General features: G+C 35.5%; 2 protein-coding genes across 2 annotated transcripts in view; one reads left to right on the top strand and one right to left on the bottom strand.

Annotated features, from left to right (window-relative positions):
* Positions 1–6,464, bottom strand: part of LOC135847284 (juvenile hormone esterase-like) — a 30,686-nt gene extending 24,222 nt beyond the window's left edge. The window contains exons 1-2 of the mRNA XM_065366748.1: positions 6,306–6,464; positions 118–295 (exon numbers count right to left, since the gene is read on the bottom strand). Coding sequence (XP_065222820.1) covers positions 118–246 — 129 coding nt within the window. The 5' untranslated portion in view covers positions 247–295; positions 6,306–6,464. The remainder of the gene's footprint in view (positions 1–117; positions 296–6,305) is intronic.
* kek2 (kekkon 2) overlaps positions 1–27,094 on the top strand; it is a 597,210-nt gene that overhangs the window by 146,991 nt on the left and 423,125 nt on the right. The window contains exon 2 of the mRNA XM_065365265.1: positions 14,229–14,314. The gene's annotated coding sequence lies outside the window, so the exon portion shown is untranslated. The remainder of the gene's footprint in view (positions 1–14,228; positions 14,315–27,094) is intronic.

Below are 27,094 nucleotides of genomic sequence, written 5' to 3'. Positions count from 1 at the left end.
ACGTTGCCGTTGCAGTGTTTAATTGACTCGCGAATGTGCGTGAATTTTTCATCGTACCGCCACCCTGGGCTGCGTTAATTTTTAATCTTAGGTTGGGCCAGAAGCTCGAGCACTTACCTGAAATCGTAAGTTACCAATTGGCGGCTTAGCGTATGGAATTCCCAAGTAGCTGAAGTAAGGAAAGCCGCTAAGTTTGCAGGTGTTTTCTACACCGTTGATGGTGGTATTTTTCATTTTTACGATCATTTTGTCGCTGGCGTTTTATACTCGTTTGCCTCTTTTTACTCGTAGGTAACTGAAAACATACAAAATCCGAAGCACGAAAACCAGGTTAGTATAAATGAAAAATTTTTGCGCTCGTTTTATCTACACAAAAAAAAATATGAAATGAAAAAGTTCGATAGTAATTTTACGCGTACCTATACGTGTAAATATGTCATAGGGTTATCAGAGGATAGACAGTCGAACGTAACGAGTTTTATTGTCGTCATCGGCATCGGCATAGCCATGTAAAATATTAGCATATCGATGCGTTCGTGTCATATGCACAGCACCACCTCATCGTGCTCGTATAACCTTTTACCAGAATATAGTATAAAACGAAACGTATTGATTTTGAAAAATGTCCAAACTCCAGACCCATCCTTCTCCCCATATATGCCTTCTGATGACTATGACGAAGGTGAACCATACCGTTCTATAGAATCTCGACCCTTTATACTCTCTCACGCAGCTCGCAGATTTTCCTCTAAATCCAACGTCGTAGTAGGTAGACACTTTGGCAAGAAACCCCCTGCCCCCTCCCCAATCTTCTGGTCACACCGGTATAACCGTTACTAAGCCGACGAATAAGTTGTACAAAGCTGTGTTCTCCAGCGATTTGAAATTCCTTTAGGTAAATTTATTCCAAAACTTTGTCGAGAGTTCAAATTCTATTCGTATAAAGATCAATACTACGTCGACGACGACGACGACGAATACTAGATTTGAAAAGCGTCGATGAGCCGAAATAGAGACCCGATCCCTTCTACCAACCCCTCAACCTGAAATCATCGCCAGATTGTGTAAACCTTCTTCATCGTACACTCGAATCGAATAATTTAACCCACACGACAACTTTTCCACCACACATGAAGACGATTTCAACACCCTCACATCACCCTCGCACCCTTATGAGAATTGTCGTATACTTATAAGAGATTCGTAAAATAAAACCAACTCGCCTCACGAATCGATATACCCATCATGATTTGGTACAAGTACCTACAAGAGGATATGAGAGGAAATGAAATATCGTTAGCGAGTTTTTTGTTCACGCTGCAGCCACAGCAAGCGAGTATACTCGTAAGTAATCAGTTTACAAACGAAATTTTCTCATTCGACTTTCTTCTTTCTAGGTTAACGATACATTAAAAAGTTAAGCGAGATGGTATTTTGCCTAAAGTTGTTACATATATAAGATGCTAACATACTAGAAAGTTCGTATTACCAGATCCCTCAAGGATATTTTCCGCTATTTCCACACAAGACGAGACGCGTAACACCTTCTCATCGTTTCTGAATAGAGATAAAATTAGTGGCATGTGTACGTTCTCTTTTGCAATTTCGTAGTGAAATTTTCGCAGCAATTTCGAAATTTAGATGTAATCTCGACTTTTTTTATTTTTTAGTGCGATTTTACTCGAGAGGTTTTTATTGGGAATTCGTATAATTTGAATGTAGTGCAATCTCTATTCTGTAGATTTGAGAGCCTCGAAAAATTAAAATTATCAAAGGGTCGCAGGGTCATTGAATTTTTAATGCTACGATTATTTTGTTTTATTCCGATTTAAATTTCGTATTCTAATTCGTAAAGTTGATGAGATTAATCTCGAGCTATGGGACAGCCTGATTAATTGGCTTGTTCCTTCCTTAACATATAATTTTATCGATAATTTCCCAGGTGTGACGAAAAGCCAATTTCACAGCAAACGTGAAAATTGTGCAAAAATTAATGCAAATTCGGTCTCGAGCAACTTTAAAATAGGTATAATAAAATGAACTCATTTGAAAACGAAGAAAGAAATTAATAATATCATAAAATCAAAATCATCTACACATATGAGTATTTAATTTTTCAACCAAAAAAAAAAAAAAAGTATACCTATGTGAAAAACAATTTTTACAACTTGCTTATATTCGATTGAAAAGTCCCTTCAAAAGAGGTAAATGGGTGCTCAAGTTGAACATTTGATAAAAAAAAAAGTGGAAACACTGCATATTTTTTTTCTTAACTCAACTTTAGAACAACAAGTAAGGTTGAATTAAAAATTGTAAAAATGGGATGTGAAATGTTGATATTTTTAATTTTTTGATGTTTTAAACACCATCAGTTCAAGGATACTTTCAAAGGGGAGGGGTGTCAGAGGATCCGATCAAAAAAATATTTAATAATATTCCATCTCAGCATACTATAAATTAGCCACGATCAATGTCCCATTTTTAATTCAATTTTTCAAAATTTTGGCCAAAATTAGGACTCTTTGTGTCCATAGCATTTTTTTTTGAATTTTCAAAACGCAGCTCTCAAATTTTCGAAATTTGCGCCTCCTTTAGAAAATTCAACTTGATGAGTTTTTCAAAATATGATTATCTGGTATCATTCTTCTGATTTCAATGCTCCTGTCGAGTCGCACTTCAAGGCGCTGCATAAAAATTTGCTGCAGGTTCAATCAGTCTAGAGATAATGTATGTACTTTCAAAGTCAGGCAATTTCTTCAAAAAAAAAAAAAAAAAAGCAAATGCTTAAAAATTATGAATCTTATTACACGTTTTTGGCTCTTCCATTATAAAAAAAAAGTGAAAAGAAATGAATGAGACCTCAAAAGAAGAGTTGGAAATAATTTTCATTCAAGTTTAAGTAATTATGTATAATGAATCAACCTGCGTGAAATATTGGATCTGATCAAAATATATTGAGCTGGAAATATACCAATCTGAAAAGATCTGATTTGAGATCCACTTATCTGAACAGTTGAAATGATATCTCATCAGATTTAATCAGACAGGTTTGATTAGGTCTCATCAGTTTAAATCTATTCAATCACGTCTGATCTAATTAAATCAGTTGATATCAGAATTTGGTATTGATGGATCAGATCAGATCAGACCAGATCAATCAGTTTAAATCTGTTTGAGAGCATGATTAGATCTACAACATATTTAGACCCGTTTGATTGGATCTGATCACATTAGTTCTGATGTGTTCAATCAGAGGTAAGTACTGATTATATTCGACCGGATGGGATCAAATGAGATCCAAGCATTCCCTGGATCTGATCAGACTGATGTAGGTCTGCTTAATTATAATTATCATTATTGAACCTGTAGTTGAATCAGATCTGATAAGATCAGATTGGACTGGATTAGATCAGATCTGATAAGATCAGATTGGACTGGATTAGATCAGATCAAAATTTCTCCCACCTCCTCGTGGGAATAGCGACAATTCATTTTGAAAAAAGATAAGATCAGATAATATCATATCACATCACATCACATCACATTAGATCGGATCCCATCACATCAGATCACATAAGATCAGATTGAATCAGATAAGATCAGATTGAGTCAGATAAAATCAGATTGAATCAGATAAAATCAGATTGAATCAGATAAGATCAGATTGAATCAGATAAAATCAGATTGAATCAGATAAAATCAGATTGAATCAGATAAAATCAGATTGAATCAGATAATATCAGATTGAATCACATAAGATCAGATTGAATCAGATAAAATCAGATTGAATCAGATACAATCAGATTGAATCAGATAAAATCAGATTGAATCAGATAAGATCAGATTGAATCAGATAAGATCAGATTGAATCAGATAAGATCAGATTGAATCAGATAAGATCAGATTGAATCAGATAAGATCAGATTGAATCAGATAAGATCAGATTGAATCAGATCAGATCAGATTGAATCAGATCAGATCAGATTGAATCAGATAAAATCAGATTGAATCAGATAAAATCAGATTGAATCAGATAAAATCAGATTGAATCAGATAATATCAGATTGAATCACATAAGATCAGATTGAATCAGATAAAATCAGATTGAATCAGATAAAATCAGATTGAATCAGATAAGATCAGATTGAATCAGATAAAATCAGATTGAATCAGATAAGATCAACAAGATCAGATTGAATCAGATAAGATCAGATTGAATCAGACCAGATTAGACCAGATCAGATCAGATCAGATCAGAACTAATCGAATCAAATCAGATCAGATCAGGTCAGATCACATTACATCAGATTAGATTTTAGATCACATCAGATTGCTTCAAAACATTCATGAATCTGATGAGACCAGTTTAGACTTGTGTACCAACCTAATTAACACTAGAACCTCATGATTAAATCTCATTAGACCAGTTCAATCAGATCTGATTAGATTACATCAGATCAGATCAGGAAATGTATCATTGAACCTATCTGAGCCAATCTCGTTGTACATATACTTCGGGCGAAAATGATAACATCTGATCAGGTTTGAGCTGAGCTGATCCAATTGGATCTGAGGAACATCCGGATCTGATTAGATCTATCTGAGTATATTCAGATCTATTCATTGGCCATAGTTTGAACTTGTGTGATTACAACTGATCAAAGCAGCTTAGATCTATTTGATTAGATTCAATCAGGCAGGTTCAATCAGATCAGAAGAGAGCAGGAAATTGACTCATCTGAGAAGATATGATTTTGTCTTCAATTATAGACCTTCTTTATTGGATCTCATCAAATCACATCAGATCTGAGCTTTCCTGAGATCTGATCTGACCAGTTTACACTGTTTTGAGAAGGTCATTTTTTAACCAGTTCGTTGAAATATAATCAGGCCTGCTTATATTTGTTTCATCCGATCTGATCAGATTAGATTAGATAAAATCAGATATCCGATCATAGCTTTTGGGAACAGTTCAATTAGATCTGATTAGACCGGTTTCATGAGATCTGATGAGATTAGATCGGATCAGATTAAATCAGATCAGAAATTTCTTGCGATCCGACCAACTGGAACTGATCTAATCCAATTGCTTTTCCCTGGGAAGTTGACATTCTGGAAAAATTTCACAACTATTGACCATTTGTGTTAATGAAACCATAAATCGGGAATCCTCCTTTCTCTGCTAAAACTTGATTAGACACCATGAGAATTTCACATAAGATGACAGGGAATTTTCATAGTTCCATTTTATTTGGAAAGCGTATAGAATTTATATTTTATTTTGAAGTTCAGGCCAATATTTGAATTGTTTTTCTTCTTCCTTCTGAACCATAAAAAAAGTAGAATGAAGTACCGTTATTTTAATTTGAAATTATATATTTTTTTTAAATTACCGAAATACATCCTATGGTTGAATTTGTTTCCAAAATTCCAATTACCTGCGTGTTTGAGAAAAAAAATTAATAACGAGGTATTATTTATAAGCTCATCGAATAGAATGAATCAAATCCCCAATCTCGCATAATTTCTCTAATACTCGATAAATATTAACTAGAGGAAATCGTACCAATTTTCCACAAAGGTAGATGACCTTGCCCGAATCTCCGAATAAAAAAATAATACGTTCGAAAAGAATCGAAATTCAACTCCAAACAAAGCAAAATTTCAAACGTATAGGCATCACTCGTTCCAATAAATTTCGCAGACCAACTTTTATTCAAAAGCTTTAGTTAAAAACAAACGATGTCATTACGCTTATTATATAGTAGGTACGTTCAATATATTACGGTACGAAACTCATATTTCAAAATGCCACCCATGAGATACCATACCTGCCTCTACCGATGATAATAATAAGCTCAATAACGCAGTCTATTAAAATGCGAACCCTCTGTTCAGTTTTTTTCTGAGAATTTTTTTTGCACGACCTTGGTGACACGATCAGCCGCTGAAAAAATCTCGTACCTATCGGGTATTCGAAATTTCCAAGGGGTTTGGTTAATTTACTCTGACTTTGTGTGGTTATGTGCTTTCGCTTGAATAAACGATGAAATTCTATTTTTAATGTTAATGCCAATGGCGATGGCGTTCACATTTTACGTGTCACCGTATTACCTACCTTCGTCGTTGAAAACGCCATCAACCTCAATTCGACGTGTATAAAATACCTACTTTTTAAAAAAGGCACGTTGAAAAGCAACATTATTAGAGTAAGGATAGGCAGATGTACAAAAATAAAACTAATCAAACAACGCTAAAATTTGGAAATAAATAAACGTAGGTGGTAATTTGAAAAAAAATCTTACCTTTCGGGTTATTCTAGCCTACGTGTCCTTTGCTGGCTCGAGCTGGTGAAAAATTTGACGTCGATTTTTTTCGACTTGACTTCACACTAAATACTGAAAAGTTTTCGAAATTTATCACCAACCATACTCGGAATAGTCCTCGGTATTTAGCCGATAACCCATGGCGACTAAACGTGTAATCTTTATCGTAAATATACCTAACTCGAGTAAGAGTGTCGATAGGGTTTATGTACGAAGGCCGCCCGCCAAGCCACCAACAACACCGACGTCGATGGCCAAAGAATACCACGTTCGACAGAAATGAAAACCTATTCCTTAGAAGTACATATAATCCGCGTCCACGCAGAAATAAAGATAACGTGTGAAAATCAACACCCAGCACACCCGGCTGTATTATTTTTCGCTCGCAAAATCTTAGATATCAACTCGGGGGCGGTTTATAACAGATCCTGACTGGGCTACGGTATGTTAATCGCATTCATAAGCGACGTATTTTCACTTTTGTAAGCAGCTTAAATGAAAATCAAACGCTTCCTACCTTACTACTACAAGAGAATAACACCATGTGTTGATAAATTAACCTTTTCTATTTCTCAGTCGGAGTAAAGAAGCAAAAGCTGCTGAGGTGGGCGCCGCAGCAGCAACTTCTCGAATAGCACGTCAAACAAGTTGAACATGATTTCTCCTTCGGGTATAAACTTTTGCCTGGCACGACCTTGGCTCCTAATTAGTTATTTTTCCGTCTTGTGTTGCGCTTTGCGCTCGCTTAAAAACCTACTCTACGTGTTTTAAGAGTTCCTCGAGGCCTAAGGGGATACACAAATTATTCCAGACGAGAAACGAGAGTATAGTTATAAGATTAGCTGATGGAAAGCGCCCAAAAATAACGCTATACATTTGACAATTGACACCGAAGCCGACAAATACGAGCCGAGTATAATTCCTACCTGCCTAAAAATCGACTCGAGCGACAGTAATTCCCATTCTATCGTATTTTCGAGCAATTTTTTTTATTCAAAAAGCAACTCGGTCCTATATTTTTATACAAACATTCTCACGAAAATGTCAACGCCCCTTCCCCTCCCCCCTCACCCACTAAGTTCTCCTTTCGAGTTGAATAAATTTATGAAACGTTCTCATTTAGACAGATTACAAAGTTTTTTGTGACCTATTTCGCAAGCATTGGTAAATAAACGACACGAGAATGCGCTTAACGAAAAATACCAGTAAATTCTAGTTGGCAAAATCACCCCAGTATTAACGGTCTTAACTGTAGAGTTTTGCCAAGTCTTCATATCCACATAGGGTAGGTATACCTAGTGCTATAGTATACTGAATGATGCCGGGTTGTCGGGTAGTAGGATGATGCTGGTGGTCGTGGATATTCAGAGGGATAACCGTTTTCAATACAAATTGCCCGGTAATCTCGTAAATCGTGTCTGCGCTTCGGCTGAATGTTTATGGAGAGATTACCCGATGCTATGGCCTGCCTGACTATAAACGATGTACCACGAAAAAGTTTATGTCAACGTTAGACTCTCTCGTACGATGTGGTGTTTTACTCGTAGACCAAGTTTTGATGGTTTCTACGAAATTTGTAGGCAGTTTGAGGAGTTTTCTCAACTAGATGGAAAAAAGACTTGACAGTTTTACAAAAATAACGTATGGAATTTCCTGTGTACGAGGCTCGAGTTATAGTTTGGGGCGAGAAGAAAACTTGGATTCATATTTAAACAAAAATTACGATTTGAAGTCATTAACGAGATTCGTGGATTTCTCCAAAAATATTCAAAATCTTACTAAAGCTGTGAGAAATAATTCAGGCAGCCAAAACTTTAGACCCCACTTTCTTTTTATGTGCTTTTATTGTAAATAAACCATCATAAAAATTCATTTTGACGAGCTTCGTCGAAATTTATTCTTCACCTAAAATCTACCCATCTCCATCAAATGTAGAGCTTCGTACATGTGTAAATTTGATTTAAACTGTACTGAGGTAGATCGAAAGAGCAGGCAAAAATTCATCACCTGTCAAAATTTCAAGTGATGAAGTGCCTTTTTCGATTTTTGGTGAATTTTCAAAAATCAAATTTTGGCCAAAATGTGAGAAAAAATCAAAATTTTACCAAATTGATCTAGAAAGCTTAAATTTGGGATACACCCTATTTTCGACCTGCCAAATCGATTGGAAACTGTTTCAAACCGTTTAGAGCAGTTCTGGAGCCTCCAGCAGATTTCTGAAACTCGAAATTCCCACAAAATTTCATCAAATGAAGTTGGAAAGCAAAAATTAATTCTGCAAACTAATTTCAATACGCTATGAAGTCGACTGCAGGTGAATTTCAAGTCGTTTTGGAGCCTCCAGCGGTTTCTTGAAAATTACTGGAGCCTCCAGTAGATTTTTGAAAGTGGAAATTTCCCCAAAATTTCATCAAATGGGGTTAGCACGCCGAAATTTACTCTGCAAATTAATTTCAATACAATAATAATATGAAGTCGACTGCATGTCTGTTTCAAGTGGTTTTGAAGCTTCCAGCTGTTTTTTGGAAATTTCAATTTTCCTAAAAACGCCATGAAACCTTTCAAAAAGTCACTGGAGGTTCCAAAATTACTTGCCCACTGCATCATATTTTAGAGTGAATAATCCAAAGTCTGGTGGAGAGGAGGGGACTGAGGAGTGTGAAAAAATTTTCAAATGTAGTTCTGCGCCTGCCAGAAGATGATTACTGCAACCTAAATAACTCAAAACCATTCGCAGTTATCAATATTGCAGTTTAGAAGGAAAACGTATTTAAAATTTTTTTTTCACTCAAGGTCGAAAAATGTTGCTAGAAATTACGAGTATTTCAAAAGAGATTTAATTGTGTGAGTGCTTCAGGAAATTTAGTTGCAAAATAGCACATTTCGAAATAATTTAGCTAGCTAGTTTAATATAAATCCTGGATTCTATAAGTTGCAGATTTCCTGAGTAAAAATGTGTTTTTTAAAAATATCACTTCTTGATTGGATTTTTCAAGAAAACTGCTGATTTTAAAGTGGAAAAGTGACGTTTGAAATTTATTTAAATCTTCGTGAAAAAAAGTGAAGATGACGACAAATTCTATTGAATCACACTTTTTTGATCATTTATGAAGATTCACTTAAAATTTCAAGAAAATTCAATTGTCACTAATCGCATCCTTAATCTAGGGGAATTATAGGACCATTTTCAAAATTTTAAAATCGACTCAAAAGCTCAAAAAACTGCAAAAAATTGCAGAAATCTGAGAGAATTTGTACTGAAAACATTCACTTACATGCTACATCATTTTGAACTACTCACTCGAAAATTTTTTCAAAATTCTCGGTTTCCACGTCAAAATTTTCCCCAATAATCTTCTTCCTGGGAAAAAAACTTATTTCTTTTTCTCAAGCAATACATATTGGCCCATTATGTAAGTACAAAGGACCCCCTCACCACACGAAAAAAAAACACAAAAAATCAAATAAAACAGAAGCCGAAACACATGCTGTGAAAATTTTTTATTGGGAAAAACTTGAAAAATTTCTTTCTTTGGTGAATAGGTATCTTCAATTTCCAAAATCCCTAAATTTGGTTTTTTGGAGTATTTTATTTTCAAATCAAAACTTGTTATGAGTGATGGTGGTTTTTGGAAGGAGATGGAATCAACTTTTTGAAAAATGGTATTTCATTTGAAAACAGGTCCCTGTTTTTTTAAATATAACCCCGCCCCCTCCCATCCCTTAAAATTCAAAATTAAACCGATATTATCGTTTGAATGAGTTTTGGTGCATTTCAACTCTGCTCTCAATCTCATTGTGGCAACTGACGCTTCACTGTTTGCTGTAGCAGCCATATTATTGCACTGATTGCCGATGGTTCCAAGCACCCAATTCAGTATGCATCTCAGTCGTTAAATCAAATGCAGCAGAAGTATGCTCACATTGATAAAGAAGCATACGCGATCGTTTATGGAATAAAAAAGTTCCACCAATATGTTTATGGTCGTAAATTTACGCTCATCACCGATTGCGAACCTCTTATGAAGATATTTTCTCCAGACAAAGGTTTACCTGTTCATTCGGCAATGCGTATGCAACATTAGGCTATTTTTCTTCAATTGTATACATACCAAGATTAAATATTTCCGAACCAATGCTCATGCCAACGTCAATGCGTTATCCAGACTTCCATCATCATTAGAAACAGATTCCAACCAAGAACCTGATGTTGTTCAAACGAACGTGTTGGAAGAATTACCAGTTACATCGTCAATCATCGTTGAACTGAAGTTGAAGAAGCTGATGGAAGCATTGGAGAAAGGTCACAATTTGGAACTGGTTGATTGTTTCAATATCAACTTACTCAAATTATCCTTACAAGAAGGATGTATTTTTTGTGGCAGTCGTATCGTTATTCCCACGTCGTTAAAAGAGCAGATACCTACTTAATTAATTGCACTCTGTTTATTTTAGAGTTTCACATGATGAAATTGCTTGCTCGAGGTATTTGCTGGTGGCTGGGTCAAACTTGGAAAAGTTGAGAGCAGCCGTTTGAGCGTGTTCACGTCGATTTTGCCAGACCATTTTAGAGTCTCAAATATTTTGTTCTCGTAGACTCGTTCAGCAAATGGCCGGAGATCTCAGTTGTTAAAAACGAAAATGCTACTACAGTCATCAGAGAATGTACTGAAATATTCTCACGTTTTGGTTATCCAAGTGTCATCGTCAGCGATAATGGTAAAGCATTCACATCAGCCGAATTCCAGAATTTTCTCAAATAGAAAGGCATCAAACATCGTACGTCAGCTCCTTTCCATCCTGCCACAAATGGGCAAGTCGAACGTTACAACGCAACGTTCAAGAAGGCGTTAAAAACGTTGAATGCATCACCACAAGACGTTAATGAGAAATTGAAGCAATTCCTGATGTTATATCGTCGAATGCCTAATAAAACAATGAACAAGTCACCTGTAGAATTGTTGCTGGGAAGGCAGATTTGTGCTCAAGTCGACATCGTATTTTCATTGAAGGAACCCTAACATAGGGGTAACGGCCCTATTCTTTTACCCCCCTAAGGACATATCTTGAAATTTCTTCTGACCTAATGAAGCTAGAGAAAAACTGAAAAGCGCATTGAAATCAGCAAACATTTGTTGACAAGATTCAGTGTTTGCCAAAAGTTTAATTTCATTAGGTTCGCCAGAAAAATTTTTTTTTGCAAAAAAACGAGTTCGCAATTTTTTGTACCCCCATTCGCTACTTCGTTTACCCCCGTTCGCTATTTTTTTTACCCCCAATTTTTTCTGTGTTTTCAATAGTAACAATATAGATTCAACGTTTCCTGACAAATTATTAATTAATCATGCCAAAAAGTGCCCTTTCCGATATCATTAGTGTATTCATTGCTTGAAAACCTAATTGAGAATAAAATTGAGAATTTATAAAGATTATTTGTGCAAATTTTCAACAAAAAAATCTAATATACATAGGTATTTTTGGACTCTAAAATTCCTGGACCACCAGCTGAACGCATTTTTTCACAAGAAACCATTTTTTAGACATTTTTTGCGGATATACATAGATGGTGAAAGTTCCTGCTACAATTTTCTGTTTCCATGTTATTGCTATGATTAAGGTTTTCAATTTTGTACCCGTTTTTGTTTTGTTTGCTTTCACAGACAACCTATATTAGAGGGGTATCAATCATATTTTATTCAATTTTTTTGGTTGATTATTTACATTGATGTAATCAACTGTAGAAAGTGTTTTTTAGACAATATTATTTACAAAAGTTCAGAGCCATACATTCAAAACTTCCCCAAAAATGAATAAAATTTATATCACGCCTTTAAACCGTCTTCAACGAGCAAAAATTCTGATAATAGTGGGGGGTAAAAAAATTAGAGAACAAAAATTAATATGGATTTTCTATTTTTTTACCCGGTAAAAAAAAATAGAAAACTGGGCTTGAATCGTTCCCTATTTTTTTACCCCCTCTAAAAATTTTTAGAAAACAATTTTGATGAAAACTAACCAGCTCATCTAATAGACCAGAGCGTGTAGAATTCAGCGATGTACTCATGAACTCATTTTGATCGAAATTAGTGCGTCCAATCCTTAAAATCAAAACACACTTTTTTAAAATTTTGTTAAGAAAATCGACTAAAATTCACATCACATTTTTCAAAGTCCCCTGAACCATGAAGATTAAATGGAAAATGCAGTTTTTCAAGGGCATTGTGTTCCAAAAGAACCACAAAACATGTTGATATGGTTTTCAATTCGATTCATGACTTTGGTGGCTTATTTTTCAGAAAATTCTTGGGGGGCAAAAAAAACTGGGCCGTTACCCCTACCTAATTATATTTTTTGAAGACCTTCAAAGTTGAGAAAAATTAAAAGATATAAAAAATAAAGGTCGCAATATTTTTCTGATAATTTCAATGCTTAGGTTAAAATTCTTTCAACTCCATTTTCATGAACCTTCTTTGAACTCAGACAGTGTTTGTCCAATTTTATAAAGGATCTCGCAAATGTGAAAAATATTCACTCAGAAATTTAGGTGGGTCCAAGTTCGATTTTCTGACCAAGGAGGAGGAGCTGGGAGTTGAAACAATTAAATATTGTTTTTCTGTCAAAAATGGACCAAATCCCAGGATTAGAAAATAAAAATATGAAAATTTCAACTTAAAAAATTTTTCTTATTTTTTGAGCATTCTTAGGTAACTTTTCCTTTAATGGGAGGGGAAGAGCAACATTTTTAAATAAAGCTGCTCCAATGAAAATGGATCAGTTCAAGGATCAGAATGAAAAAGTAAAACAAAATTTTGATTCTATTTAATTTTCGAGTGGGAAGCAAACTCCACCTTTTTCAACATGCAGGAGGGTAAGAATCAAAATATAAAAACATGAACATTTAAATTTTAGATGTTTGCTTATTTTTAAAAAACTCTAAGGGGGGGAAGAGCAGAAATTTTCAAGATTTTTTATTTTCATAAACACCGCAAACAACTTCAGGGGAAAAATCTCAAAAAAAAAGTATCACAAGTATAAATAAAAACCACTCTAGTCAGCATACGCGTATTCTCTCTATAAATAGGCTCTCTCTCACTAAAAAATTCAGCTCGCGAATCTCGTATCTTTTTCCTCGTGTAAGATAACGAAGTAGGTATAGGCATTTTTACCCAGCACATGAGCACAGGGTAATACGTAGGAGTCTTAGCAAATCTCCGAATCAAGTTTAATGTACTACATGATGAATGCGATAATATACGAGGGTTATATTCCGCGAAGTAGCCACCGAAGCGGGAAAAAGTCGGCGGCTAAAACCTCGACTTAGTTGAAAATAGCCAGCGTTCGTTGTGCGGATGGACGGACGGTCGGACGGTCGGACGGACGCGTGACATATGAGGTCTATTTCACGGTACCATAGCCGTGGTAAAAATAAATTACGTCACGTATATCACCAGGTATAGTGGAGTAAGATTGAATTTTACCCATTGATGAGGACGCGGTATACGCAGCTCTCATAGCTCAGGGTGCCTGTGTGCCTATAGAATTTACAAATTGAGAATACACCGCACACTGCACACTGCACAGTTTCCATGCTTCTGTTGTTGTGGCAATAAAAATGAGAGAAAAAAGCAAGATGAAAATTCCGGTTTGGAATTTTTTTTGCTCTAGTTAAAATTTATATTACGGATGAATCGTTTCTTACAAAATTTGATTCGAGAGGCGAATTGTTTCGAGCGTGTATAATAACGTAGCTTTACCCCGCCCTCGCCTCGTATCGTATCCTTCTTACGTCACACACACCCTTATACTATATAATATATAATATATAATGCACGATGAAATTTTAAATTCTCGTATTTACCAAGTATACAAGTAGGTAACTCGTTTTATTTGCTGAATTTCCAGATCGAGCTCGACGCGACGCCGAGATGAAAAGCGTTTGAAAAGCTAGAAAATTTCTCTTTCGGGTGGTTAAATGAGAGAAGTAAATGGTAAGTACCTACGCAGCTTTTATATTACATTCTTTCATAAAGAACATTCCGTATAAAAGCTTGTAACGGTTAAAAACAAAAGGCAAAATGTCAAACGCAAGTTTTCCCTTTAAAAGTCGTACATTTAAAATATTTTTTTTCGCACATGTCGAACTGTAGTATGTGTGTACTCGAGTATTGAAAAAATTTCCTGGAAAACCGCCATTCGAACGGTATAGGAGTAGAGACCACTGCCAGCAAAAACAGCTCTCACGTCGTTTAGTACCCTCTGTTGGCTGGTGCACATTACAATTTATACTACAGTATAACTAGGCCGCCGAACATTTTTCATAAAAACTAAACGTTGTTACTGAAACTGAAACGAAACCAGAAGCTATACCAAGTTTGCAACTTCTTTAAAGCGTAATTTTGACATTGCAGTGCTTGCTAACCTAACTTTACGCCGCCTATAGTAGTCTTTTATTTACACTGGCCAGCGTTGTTGCTAATGATAAATAAATAGGTGGCCCACCGCCACTGCTACCACTGCCACCTTGTTCTAGCTCGGTCTAACCTAAAGTGAAAAGCGAAACACGCCTTTACAACTGACCGAGATTGTTTCTTTATTGAGGAACGTGACAATTTATCATCTCAAACTTGAGAAATTTTTCCCTACCGAGATCCGTTGTACTAGCAAAGACAACCAGTACCGCAGACGTTTCGTATAAGGAAGAGAATTCGCTCCTCGAATTGTCGATATCTTCATTAAACTTGCAGCTAAAGTTTCGAGTGAATTTTTAATTTACGAATTTGCTGCCCGAGATGTTGGTAGAGCTAAACTGAAGCCCTTTTCAAATGCCAAACGAGCTGTTTAGAAGGATTCCAAGAGTACGTATAGGTGAAATGGAAGTTGTTTACTTCAGCTGAGTCTTGATGGAACATTTTTTTCGTATTTGAATTGCAAAGGTCTCCTGGAAACCCATTTGAGGACTTGAGGTGGTGTATAGGTACGAATAAAAATTTGAGAAAAATGTTCCTGATTTGATCATTTTTTCTGACTGAAAAATTGAAATGCGGAAACTGATCGGTCAAAGTGGGTCACTTAACAAATTCCAATCATGTTTATACGTGCTAACGTTAATTTGGACAGTTTTTATAGTCTTTTTTTAAAAATCTAGAATTTCCAAAATACTTTTGGAAGCTCCAGAATGACTTGAAGCCCTCGTATCTTCGACACAGCATGTTAAAATTAGAGCACAAAATCAATTTTCAGCTCTCCAACATTATTGAATAAAATTAGATGTGTTATTTCAGCTTTTAAAAATCTATTGGAGGTTTCAGAACTACTTAAAAATGAACAAAATTTTATCCCCTCCCAAGCGATGATGTTTAAATTTTGTAAATGTGAAAAAGGGAGTGGTAAAAATGTCACTGCAAAAAAAATCTCAAAGTTTCAAATTCCATTCTGGTGAGATATTTCAGAAAGAGAACTGAGAAGTCAAGAATTCCTGCAAAGTTACATTTTGACATGATCTCATAATTTTATACTTACAGCACTTTTTTTTTTAATTTTTAGAATTTTCAAACATTTTTCAAAACTTCCGAAAGTCAGTTCTTGGTTAAAGTCTTATTTCTAGTCACATTTGACTCACAATCACGATTACATACCAAAACATTGGTTTAATAATTGGCCCTCTAATTGTGATTGATGAGTCGAAAAGTGGCCAGATTGGCATTCAAGACCATCCAAAATTCGCCAAATATTGCTTCAATTGACCAAGTCATGCCCTTTAAGTTTTCAAAAAGTCGCTGGAGACTCCAAAACGACTTGAAATCCATCTGCAGTCGACTTCATAGCGTATTGAAATTAGTTCACAGAATGAATTTTGGCTTTCCAAATGCATATTTGATGAAATTTTGGGGAAATTTCAAGTTTCAAAAATCTACTGGAGGCTCAAGAATTTTCAAAGGGTCATCACTGGAGTCTACAAAATGACTTAAACCCACCAACAGTCGAATTAATAGGGTGCTTAAGTTGGAGTGCAGCGTGGATTTCGAATTTCCAACGTCGTCATTTGATTTTGTGGAAATTTCAAGTTTAAAAAATCAGCTGGAGGCTCCAGAACTACTCAAATCGGGCTTAAACCATTTCCAATCGATTTTGCTGGTTGAAAATAGAATATATCCCAAATTTCAGCTTTCTAGGTCAATTTGGTAAAATTTTGATTTTTTTCTCATTTTTGGCTTACTACTTAAATTTTGATTTTCAAAAATTCACCAAAGATCGAAAAATGCGCTTTAACACTTAAAATTTTGGGTGGTGATGAATTTTTGCCTGAGGGGAGGGGGGCATTGAAAGCTTCGATGAAATGGAACAAAGAAGGCAGAGGGGTTTGAAATCCCTGAAAATTTGAAAAATCAGTACACTTTAAAAATGTTGAAATAATCTATAGGAACATTCAAATCTCCTGTCTAAGCTCATTCCAATTCTCTCAAACCTAAAATCAGAGTATCTCTTTCAAATTCATGCACTTGGGATCTCAATAAAATTGACCTTAATGACTTAACGAGGTCCGTTTGAGGTGATTTATAAGCACCAAAATTTCTAAACTGCGAAAATTCGCTCGATTTGACAATTTTCTGGGCTAAGAAAATGATATGGATAATCTGGTGAGAGTACGAATAATATTTTTGAGACCCTCGGGGAGTTAAGAGAGAGAATGAAGGGAGGGGAGGAGGGTAGGGGGGGGGTCAAAAGTCAAAAATTCAAAAAATCAGTACATACTTTCGGAAAATTTTGAGAGCATTCAAATTTTAAACTCTTTATTTTACTTTTTCATGTCCCAAATCAACTGAAATCTCCCAAAATTGAAAAATCGATGCTTCAATAATTTTTACCCAGTTTCCTTGACATTTTCTTGGCTTTTTCCAAAAAGACGAAATTTTTTGCCTTTTACAGTTCACTTTTCAAATTTTCCAGTGACTGATAACCCTCGAGTTTATCATTTTGGTCAAAATCCTGCGTATTTTTTTTTCGCGATCCTCTCGAATGTATAATGCTGAAATTGACTTTGGGGATTTTTGGAAAATTTTTGAAAATTTAAAAAATTAAAAAAATATATTTATGACAATTTTGCAGTTGTTTTATGGAAATTATTTTCACAAAAAAATTGAATAAGTACGAATAGTTGATTCAATCCAACCCCTCCTCTCTCCCTCCTCGTCTCAAAATTTTAAAAATACCAGTAGGTATAGGCCATTCTGGATGCTCCAGCGAGTTTTCAATTTCTTTTCAAAACTTCAAATCGCCCTGGAAGAGTCAAATATGAACTTTTGATGACTTATGTACTTGAATTCCAAAAAAAAAAAAAAAAAAAAAAAAAAAAAAAATAGAAATAAAATTAAGTTTTCATTTTAAAAAACAGCACATTAGGAGCAAATTTTCCTTAAAATATCGTCTAGTGCGTCTCCATTACTACTCCACTCGAATTTAGAGCATTTTTAATCCTCCAGCGAGTTTCCAATTTTCTCCAGAAACTTCAAATTACTCTGGAAACTCCAAAATGGTCTAAAAATGTGATTGTTTTCGAGCCAAATGATCATGCAGAGGATGTCCAATAAATAAAAACCAAAAGTAAGTGCTAACGGTCATTTTTTATTCTTTGAAAAAATGTTGAAGTTTTTGGAGGAAACTAAAAACTTGTCGAGGGCTTTAGAATGGCCTAACATCGACAATTTTTGAAGAAGGGGAAGGGTTAAAATAAAGTTACTCACGCTGATTCACTTAGTTTGAAAAAAAAAATTAAAAATATGTACGAAAAAGTTTGAAAATTACCATGACAGCAATTTTTTCAATTTTTCAAAATCAGCCAACGATTTAAAGACGAACTTGAACACCTAAAATTTTGGTTACAACAGTTTTAGGACATTTTGAGTAAGATTTATGATGACTTGAAAGCAAATTTTACCAAATTTTTTTCATCATTTAAACAGCATTTTCTGTGGATTTTTATGACAGACCAACAATTTAGATTTAATTTTAGCTTCGCTTCAACAATTTTTAAATTGACTTAGGGGCATAGTAATTATTTTGAGTAAGTTTTTGCAATCGACTTTTACGATATTTTTTCTCATTTCAACCAGTAAAAATTGAATTTTGTAATATGCTGCAGTTGAGGGAATATAATATGTACCCATTAAATTCTCCAAAAGTAAGACCCGTTGGGGAGTATAAACATGTAGCTATGTAGCTCCATGTTCGAGCAGATATACTTATGTATATTTTGCCAAGTTAGCAGACAGCACACATATATGTACCTCTATCTACTTACTAATTCACCTTGAGCTACGATTATCATTGGTTAAACCTTAGCAATGGATCGTTTCATCGTGTCCTTCGAAAACTAAGAGTATAAAACTTTCTCCTTTCTTGCATCCAGTTCCCTTGGCTGTTTTGTTTCTCGCAACGCAGCTACACCGGCTTAAATGTTTAATGAAATACGATCCGAGTAAGAATTTTCCTTCGTTCTTTTTTTTTTTCAAGCATTATTTAATCCGACGAATTTCGCACGTTTAAATTAATTGCGTAGATACTTTCGAGCGTTTATTCGAGATCAATCTGAACTTGAAACCCCTACTTCATTATTGATGCCTAACTCGTAGTAATCCTACGCTTTTTATTCCTACATTATTTCTCGTGTATCGAACAAAGTTACTTATTCGAGTCGACAAGTCGATCGAGAGGAGCCTTTTACCGGAAAATACCACCACGCAAATTTAACTTTGACGTTGTTAAGTAAAATTTGTAGAAAAAACACTCATTTTTTTGCACAAGCACAGTTCGTCGAATTTTCATTCATTGACTTTGCCAATATACAAAGAATCGATGAAAAAAAAATATGTATTCGAATTATTTTTTCGGCTAAAAACTTTTTATCGAGTTGGGTTGTTTGCGCGGTGTTTGTTGCGTGTATAGGATTCGTGATTTTCGCATTAAAAAAAATACCCTCTCGAAGTTGGCTCAAAAATTCGACGAGTTTGAAATTTTTAAATGAAATTTTACCACGTTCACCATGCAAACTCCGCACCCCTCCCCCCATTCTTTGAACCTCAGATAGCGATGGAATGACGTTTTGGTTGAGTTGATGCGCTGTTTAAAATATCAAAAATTCATGGCCCTGGTTTTTTTTTATTTTCTTTTCGAGCAGTTACATGGAGTACGACGCGTGCGATGATTTCTTTAGTATTTTTATTCGTATTATGTAAATGTTATTCCATGTAGACGTATTCCTCAGCTCGAGTTATTGTTCATACTTGATCGAACTTTTCTTTTCTTTTTTTTTCCACCACTGTTTTATCGTCCAAAGCTACAAATATATGCCTGCGTGTGTGTGTGTGTGTGTGTGTGTGTGGTTTTCTGCGAGCTTACAAACGTAACAGCTTTATTATCACCAACGACGACAACGACCGACGTTGGTTAATGATAAACGTATATAAATTCGAGGCATCAACTGACCCGTAACACATTTCAGTTTTTTCACATTTAAATAAACGAACGTGTATTTTTTTGCTGGTCGAATTTCACAGCTATAGGTTTGCTAGATGGGGATTTCATGTGCATGTTTTGCAACTGGGACTAGCAGTAGGGTTCGTTTCCCTCGGAGAGATTGGCAAGTGCTCGATTGACATTTGGGAATTGGAAGAGGAAAAACGCTTATTATACGGATTACGTAGGCTCGCCTCGCAATACCAATACGAGAATTTGAAACTTGCAAATGTTGACGATCGCGAACTCCGGGTAGTGTGTGTGCATGTAAAAAAAAAAGCGGAGAAAAAAAACCATCTCCCACTCGTATCTCTCAATGGAGCGACAAATAGAAAATTTACACGTTGCTTAATGTAAGCTACATTTGTGTTTATTTGTATAAGCCAAGTTGAGAGCTATCAAAGTGTCTGTGCGTTGTGTGTGTCGTTTTTTCCCCTTCAGCTCGCTCGTAATCTATGACAATAAAAAGAATGGCGCTGTTTTGCGAATCTCGGATGCGGATTTCGGTTAGAGGGAAAAAATCCGGTTTCATTTTAACGAAAAAGTATCTGCTTTAGCTATCCTGTGTATAGTTTAGAGGGTATCTTTATATATACGGAGAGAGTTTATACGATACGACCAAGACGAAGAGCAGCAGCTAAGATGCGGGCACGACTATAAACGTAATTCTTACATGTTCAATTTTTCATGTGACGGGGCGAAAATAGCTCGCCGTAGCATTACCATTTTCACGTCGTAACATAAAACGAAACCACTAAAAAAGAGAGTTCTATTTTCCTTTATGTTTGTTTCAGACACACTACGCGCACCCTGCTAACGTTTTTTAATCAGCATAAAATTTTTGCTTGATTACGTAAAAAGTGCTGCTGCTGAATACCTACTATACCTCTACCATGGACCACTGTGTGTAATGCCATCCAGTGCTAGCAGATTTTTATACACTATTCGAATTTATAAAGAATGCATTTTACGCGTTCGACGTGCCCGTCTGACCCCCTTCTACCGACCGCCCCCGCCCATCATGTTGCCTAAGTATTGAGGAAATGGAAATACTTACCTATATACGACAGCTCGACGACTGTTTCTAAAATGTATACACTTATACTTATACTCTAATGTTCGAACCGACAGGAAAATAAAGAAACAGGAAGAACACGCGTTGAAATGGTAGAATTTTATTTTCCTTATTTTTTTTTAGGTGAATTTCTTTTTGAAATTGTGTCTAAGATGTTGATGTTTTGCATTTTAATGGGTGAGAAAATGAGGGGAGAGGAGGTGGATTGTGCCTATAGATGGAGGAGTGTCACGTGCAGTTTCACAATCAGTGGATCCAGCAACGAAGGAATAGGTATTTTAAACTGGCATTCTTCGAACTGAAACCAAATTGGATCGAAAAAACACGTCTCGAAATCTTTGTAATCAAAATGTTAAAAGCTCAAGTTTATTTTTAGATTTTTGGTGAATTTTTGAAAATTTAAAATATTTTAAAAAGTTGTTTTCTATATGGTTATTTTTTAAACTTATTTTTGCATTCTTCTACCACACATAATATTAACAAACACCATGGCTCAATCTTTTTCCAAAGTCTCAGCAACAAGTTCCTATAGTGAAGCTTTTCAAACAATCAAAAACCAAACTGAAAATTTAGTACTCACTTGATTTTTCATCTGATAACCTTGAACTATACAATGCACCTTTCTCTATAAATGAACTACTGTACTGTTTAAACCACAACATCAAAAATTTATCACCTGGACCAGATGACATCCATCCATGTAAGGTTGAAACATCTTTCTAACAACAGTAAAAATGGCTTACTAAATCTCTATAATAAAATCTGGTCTTCAGATTCCTTTCCTCAAATATGGAAAACTGTAACTGTCATTCCCATACTTAAACCTGAGAAAAACGCTCATCTTCCCTCCAGTTACAGGCCTATTTCCTTAACTTCTGTCCCATGTAAAATTCTAGAAAAAATGGTTATGAAATGTCTTACTTGGTATATCGACTCTACAAATTCCCTCAGTTCTTCTCAAAGTGGCTTTCAGAAAAAAAGATCTACTCTGGGCCATCTTTTCAGTCTCACACAAGAAATCAATACTGCCTTTCAAAATAAAGAATTTGTACTTTCCATCTTCTTTGATATTGAAAAAGCTTTTGATAAAGCATGGAGTTACAAAATACTTCAAAAAATACATTCTATTGGAATTTGAGGGCATTTAGCTTACTTCATTCAAAACTTTTTATCAAATCGTACCTTTAGAGTCAGATTTGAAAACACATACTCAGAACATTTTGATTTGGAAAATGGAATCCCTCAAGACTCTGTACTTTTAGCACCATCCTATTTATACTTCTAATTGATGATATCTGTAGTATTATTCCTCAACCTCTTTCCTTAAGAATTTTTGCAGATGATATATAGTCCAGTCATTAAAGACATTTTTACAGGAAAAATTAATATCAAACAGATCTTTCGCAGATATTGTTCACAGAGATCCCCTAAACAACATATTAAAAGTCCTGGCCCCTACGGGGTCCGGAACCCCCTCAAAAGAGGGTGGAACCTCCCCCAAAAATAGTTTTTTGCCATTTTCTCCCCCACATTGCATTTTAGCGAAAAATATGTAGCTAGATAAAAGAATCTACGTCAAATTTCCGATCTAATGATATATCAACTTTCCTCGTATGTTCAAGGGGGGCGGAACTGCAACCATTTAAATGAGGGGGGGTTTTCTGAAAAATACATAAAGGCTATAGGCGCCTAAGAGGGGTAAAATGGTCCCCGAAAACGTTCGAGTTGATATTAGCATGGAAGGTAGGTACCATCGAGTAACTTCCGCGTAAAAAATTTCAGATCCACACCACCTCCCCTTTTTTGGGAACCCCCCTTTTCTGAAATTTCAATAACACTTTTCTCAGCCCCATTTCAACCGATTTTGAAAATTTTTAAGTATGTTATGTATATCCTTAGTAGGTATCCCCACAAAAATTTTCAACTTCCTCCCCTCATATTTACCTCCCAAAATACCGTTTTTCAACTTATTTTATGCTTTTTAACAATAGTAAAAATTGAGGGGCACAAGTGTTCTGGAGAGGGCTAAATGAATGTAGCAAAAAATCGGACGTCATATTCGTGCTCAGCGATATCGAATCATAAGAAAACGACACCCTACTCATTAATAAATTGGTTATTTTCCCCAAAATTCCCATTTTACCCCCAGCCCTCCCTAAAACACATTTTTACATCATTTTGAGGGTAAATATGAGGGGAGGAGGTTGAAAATTTTTGTGGGGATACCTACTGAAGATGTACACAACATACTGAAAAATTTTCAAAATCGGTTGAAATGGGACTGAGAAAAGTGTTTTTGAAGTTTCAGAAAAGGGGGGTTCCCTAAAAAATGGAGGGGGTGTGGGTCTGAAACTTTCTACGCGGAAGTTTCTCAATGGTACCTACCTTCCATGCTAATATCAACTCGAACGTTTCGGGGACCATTTCACCCCTCTTAGGCGCCTATAGCCTTTATGTATTTTTCAGAAAACCCCCCTCATTTAAATGGTTGCAGTTCCGCCCTCCTTGAAAATACAAGGAAAGTTGATACATCATTAGATCGGAAATTTGACGTAGATTCTTTTATCTAGCTACATATTTTTCGCTAAAATGCAATGTGGGGGAGAAAATGGCAAAAAACTATTTTTGGGGGAGGTTCCACCCCCCTTTGAGGGGGTTGCAGACCCCGTAGGGGCCAGGACTTTTAGTATGTTGTTTAGGGATCTCTGTGAACAATATCTGCGAAAGATCGGTTTGATATTAATTTTTCCCGTAGATGGGACATAATTGGTCTTTAATGACTGGACTAATAATATTTCAATACGCTCAAATAACATCAAATTAGCCTCAAAAATGATCCAAAAAACACTCAATTGTATTGAAAAATGGGCTGAATCAAATGGACTAACATTTTCTGAATCTAAAACTCACTGTATGCTTTTTCGTCGTCGTCGTGGTTCCTTGTCCTTTACAGGACATTGGAAATCGCATTTTTGTGGTACCCTAACAGGGCGAGGCGAATGCCTATTGCCACTGCGATTATTCTGGGGAATCGACGTTGTTTCGAGCTTCCACTAGTAGTTTCCCGTTGCTTTCTAGTGACATCTACACAAGCAACTTGGAGCTAGCCGGGTAGTTTAGAGACCCTGAGCTCCTCAGTGTTGACCTCTATAGACGCTCGAACCAGTTTCAGCTTTTTGATTCTGCTAACAGATGGCGTGCATTATCTGTTAGCTCGGCTAAACTGGTAGTCCCCCGGTACTTGGCGTGTAATGATGATAATTGCACGAAAGATTTTTAATTACACGCACAAGCTTGCCTCTGTAGCTGGGTTTGAACCGGGTACCTTGTGAACGGAGGACCGCGGCTCTACCTACTACGCCACCGAGGGACCTTGTATGCTTTTTACTGAAAGAAATAAAACTTACCCAGAACCTATTCTTGAATTTAAAGGACGTCCTTTAGTTTTTAAACCAACCACCAAATTTCTCGGACTTACTTTTGATAAAAAACTTACTTGAACTCCTCATTTTCTCAACATAAAAGCTCAACTTGACAAACGTCTAAATTCACTAAAAATTGTTAAAAATCCAAAGTATAACCCATCACGCCAACTATTACTCCACTTGTACAAAGCTCTATGTAGTAAAATTGAATATGGAAGTCCATGCTTTACAAGCCTCTCAAATAAAACTACTAACATTCTCAAAACGGTTCAAAATTCCTCCTTGCACATCTGCATAGGTACTCTCTATTCTTCTTCAATTGATAGCATTTATTGTGAAGCTGCAGAGCTTCCTCCTGATTTTAGGAAAATTCTCATGACTAACAAATTCTTAATAACTGTTGCAAATAATTCATCTCACCCTCTTCAAAAATCACTCAATGTCTACAGCTCTCAGCATTTCCTCCATACTCCAGGTCCAATCCCAGAATTTATCAAAAATATGAACAACCTACAAATTGACCTAGTAAACCTTATCCATAAACCAATATCTTATCCCCCTTGGTCTCTCAAACCCATACAAATGGAACTCTATTTAAGAAACTACCCAAAACATGACACTCCCCATTATTAATCAAGAGTCATTACTCAGAACTGTTATCAAACTATACAGAATATAACTTATGCTTCACAGATGGTTCAAAAATTTCCAACATTCATACAGGTTATGCTTACTCAATTAATGACAAATTTCTCAATTTCAAAATTCACAACTGTGCTTCAATTTTTACTGCAGAACTCACTGCCATAAAACATTGCTTAATAGATATAATTTCCATTCAATCAGAAAATAAAAAATTCTTAATCCAAAGCGACTCTCCAAGTTCACTGCTATCCATTCAAAACATTTTTTCTGATCATCCCATAGTCCAAGACATCCATAAGTCCCTTTTTATCCTTCAAAATTATGATTACTCTATTAGCTTCATGTATGTTCCCAGCCACATAGGTATCACTGGAAATGAAACTGTTGATAGACTAGCAAAAACAGCCACTGCTCCCTCCCCTCTTACCTCGCTCACTCCTGATGATATTAAATCTCTAATCACTCACAACACATTTACGAACTGTCCTCAACTAAAACAAAACAGACTTATAGTTACTACAGATAAAAGAAAACCCATCTACAATCCCTGACGAACTCTCTGAAATACAAAAATTCATTTCCCTAATAAAAAACACCAACCTGACAAACCAAATACAAACCCCCCCCTCTCACAGGTGTAATAATCTTGTAATTATTATAAACACAAAAAAAAAAATGACAAAATGTTCTTGCCATAAAAATGTAAGGTGTTCCAAGAATTTTTTTCCAATTTTTAGACCATTTCGAAATTTGGCTAGGTTCTGAAAATTCAACTCTAAAAAGCTGAACTTTCCCTTTTTAAAGTTTGTTGCACTATCCTCAATCACCTTCAGTTTTTCGATAATTTTGGAAAATTTGAAAAATTATTTTTTTACTCATGAACAATTCATTATTATTTTTTTTTTCAAGAATTCAAAGCAAATCAAAAAAATGGTTCAATTCACAATTTTTAATACAAAAATCAGACCATTTTCCCTCTCCTGTCCCCCTTCTGCTCATCATAATGCTTCGTCTACATCGTAATTTCACGTTTAGTTTCAGTATTCCAGGCTTATGTATAACCTACTGCAGTAGTAGAACGTATGTATTTTGTGGCTCGACCAGCCGACTCGTAGCTTTTCTATCAAAACGTATTCGTGTATAGTAAAATATTTACGTTGGCATTTATGGTACTGGGAGAAGAACGCAGACTGGGGGGGGGGGTGTTCGAAGCTTATAACAATTCGAAAAACGAAATCTATTCAAAACAACTCGACTGTCGCCATCGCCTCGCGACTCCCGACTCGCCACACTAAATGGTGCTTTTTTATTAAAATATTCTAAGCGAAAAATTTTATCAAACATGTTTTTAATATTTGCACCCTTTTTAGAATTCCGAACGCGATATCAGCTTAGAGAAGAAAAACACTCTTGCAAATTTTTTTTCGCCTTGGTGTACTATCTAGCTATATAGAGCTGTACGTAGTATACTGCTTGCTATATACGAGAACAGAAAAACCAACGTACATAATTTTTGGTTCTATGTTTTCGTGTCATGACCTGAGAAACATTACCAATCGATTAAGACACAGTATGGCGGGAAAAATTATATTTCCAACGCGTATATAACGTCTTCATGATTTTCTTTTTTCTGGCAGTTTCGTCGCTTTTTCGTATATGCGATGTGTGCCAAGAAAAATAAAGTATCGAGGCGAGCCAGCTGCTGAGCTTTTAGAGTCGAATTTCAACATTTTACTTCGAATATGTACAGTTTTCACGATGAGGAAATGTTTTGGAATTTTAACTTCATTTTCCTTTTGTATTGTGAAATTGAATTAAAGAATCGATAAAAATATATAGGGTGGAATATGCACGAGAGAAATTATATTTCTGCGCCCTCCTCCGTAGCCAGATTTCATTGCAAAGATGTGCCCAAATTGTCATAAAAATTTCTGAATTGAACAAAGCTAAATTGAAAGAACATGGAAAAATACACCACCAATTAAAATTTCAGATGATAATTGATGAATTTTTGAAAATCTTTGGACCAAAAATGCGGAAAAATTAATCTCCAAATTCAACCAGAAAACTGAAATTTGGTAAGTACTCTATTTTCAACCTCTTAAATCGAT

This window comes from Planococcus citri, chromosome 5, assembly GCF_950023065.1.
Source record: "Planococcus citri chromosome 5, ihPlaCitr1.1, whole genome shotgun sequence".
In the NCBI taxonomy this organism is placed as follows: Eukaryota; Metazoa; Arthropoda; class Insecta; order Hemiptera; family Pseudococcidae; genus Planococcus; species Planococcus citri.
The sequence above is the reverse complement of the archived record's forward strand: the minus strand, read 5'-3'. Positions and strand labels throughout refer to the sequence as shown.